The sequence below is a fragment of the Chrysochloris asiatica genome, unplaced genomic scaffold (assembly GCF_000296735.1).
Source record: "Chrysochloris asiatica unplaced genomic scaffold, ChrAsi1.0 scaffold00257, whole genome shotgun sequence".
NCBI lineage: Eukaryota > Metazoa > Chordata > Mammalia > Afrosoricida > Chrysochloridae > Chrysochloris > Chrysochloris asiatica.
Window position 1 is genome coordinate 1,024,753 of NW_006408775.1, and position 1,747 is coordinate 1,026,499.

At 55.4% G+C, this 1,747-nt stretch overlaps 1 protein-coding gene across 1 annotated transcript in view; it reads right to left on the reverse strand.

Annotated features, from left to right (window-relative positions):
* LOC102834522 overlaps positions 1-1,747 on the reverse strand; it is a 38,203-nt gene that overhangs the window by 33,495 nt on the left and 2,961 nt on the right. Inside the window, exons 2-4 of the mRNA XM_006873937.1 lie at positions 923-1,083; positions 741-813; positions 380-639 (exon numbers count right to left, since the gene is read on the reverse strand). Coding sequence (XP_006873999.1) covers positions 380-639; positions 741-813; positions 923-1,083 — 494 coding nt within the window. The remainder of the gene's footprint in view (positions 1-379; positions 640-740; positions 814-922; positions 1,084-1,747) is intronic.

Below are 1,747 nucleotides of genomic sequence, written 5' to 3' on the forward strand. Positions count from 1 at the left end.
TGGACCCTGGGGTCAGAGTGGACGTGGGCCACTTCTAGCAGAGGACATGAACAGGTCCCTCAGTCCCTGCTGGCCTCGTTTCCCATCCTCCCCCTTAAGATGCAGGGAGCACTGGGGACAGGAATGGCTGTGCAGGGACTGAGGGAGAGGAAGGGCAGAGATTGCCTCCCACCTCACTGGTCTTTCCCTGAACCGTACCCTCTTGAGATGACCAAGTCCAATCCCCACCCACATCCATCCCCAGAGGGTCCCAGGGAGACTGAGGCCCTCCCTATTGATAATACTGTGACGATGCCCACTGTATCCTCACCCCCTTCCAACCCTCCCCATGCCATCAGGACCCAGTTATCCTGACTCTTAGCCTTTGGTTCAATGTTACCCCATCCAGTCACCCAGCACTTCGTGCCTGCAGGGACTGTGAGCTTCTCATGAGCGAGGGTGACCAGACTGACGCCCTGAGACAGTCTCACGGGGGCCCCCAGCTTGACAAGGGCCACATCTGCCCCACCTTCACCTTTCAGCACAGGGTTGTAGTTGGGGTGGGAGATGATCTCAGTCACCTCCTGAACAAGGTCACTCTGCCACTTGGGCTTCACTTGTCCTACTTGGGCCCTAAAAGAACGAGGCTCTAATCTTTTCCTAGGGGGATCAGAAGACCAAAAGTGTCAGAACTGAGGCAGAAGCTACATCAGCACAGTAGCAGGAGGTGGGTCAGTCTCTCAGAGTCCAGAGCATCCCACCTTGTCTGGTCTGTGCCCATGTCTTCCTGAGCTGCCCAAGTCCATTCCTCACCCACTCCGCATCCGGGGGGTCCTGGGAGATAGCGACCATGTTGATAACACTGTGACAATTCCCACTGCATTTGCCTCCACCCTGAGTCATCGGAATCTCATCTGACCCAAGTTATGAATGAGGCCCTTACCACTGAATGTGGGGTTACCCTGCTGGGAGGAGGTAAAATCCATCACAGAAGTCCCCACATCTCCCTGCATCACTGAGGACGAGGTGTTGGGGTGCACAACCTCAGACACCACGTGAGGAGGACCTAAACCATCACTCCCCTTCAGGAACTCCAATCCCATCCTTCAGACCAGGGAAAGGGCATGAACCCTGTCCACCCCCTGGTGCCCATGAGGAGTAACTGCAGGTCTGTCAACTCAGACCCTGGCTGCTCTGTGGGTGGGAGATGAGGCTGTCTGTCCAGGGAGGGTTTTCAACCTCAGAAGCTTAGGCTTAAGCATCAGTTCTACTGTCGTGTAGGACCACTCCGGACCGGAACTGGCTCAATAGCAGTGATGCTGGCTTTGGGTGGGGGGTCTTTTAAGATTCTCAGCAAGGTAGTTTGACACAGTGCCTACAGCAATGGGCTCAAACATAGGAACGACGATTGCGAGATGGCGCAGGACCAGGCAGTGTTTGGTTCTGTTGTGCTGTGGGTCACAAGAGCACCTAACTGGTCATGCACCAAACCTGTGGTTACCAGTAGAGGATTGTCCTCCACATCCTAACACACACCACAGGCTACTTTACAGACACGTGTCCAACACGGGTGTCCTTGCAGGGTGCCCCAGGGGGAGCTGTTCTCAGACCCCAAGTGGGAAGTTCTGTAGTCTCGTCCGGTTGAGCCGGTCACTGGCCCGTTTATGGCCTTGTCTCCGGTTTATCTCGGAGCTCCAGGGAGCATCTTGAGGGAAGGGGGCAGGAGTAGAGTGGATGTTGAATTTCAACCTCCCCAAATCAACACAGG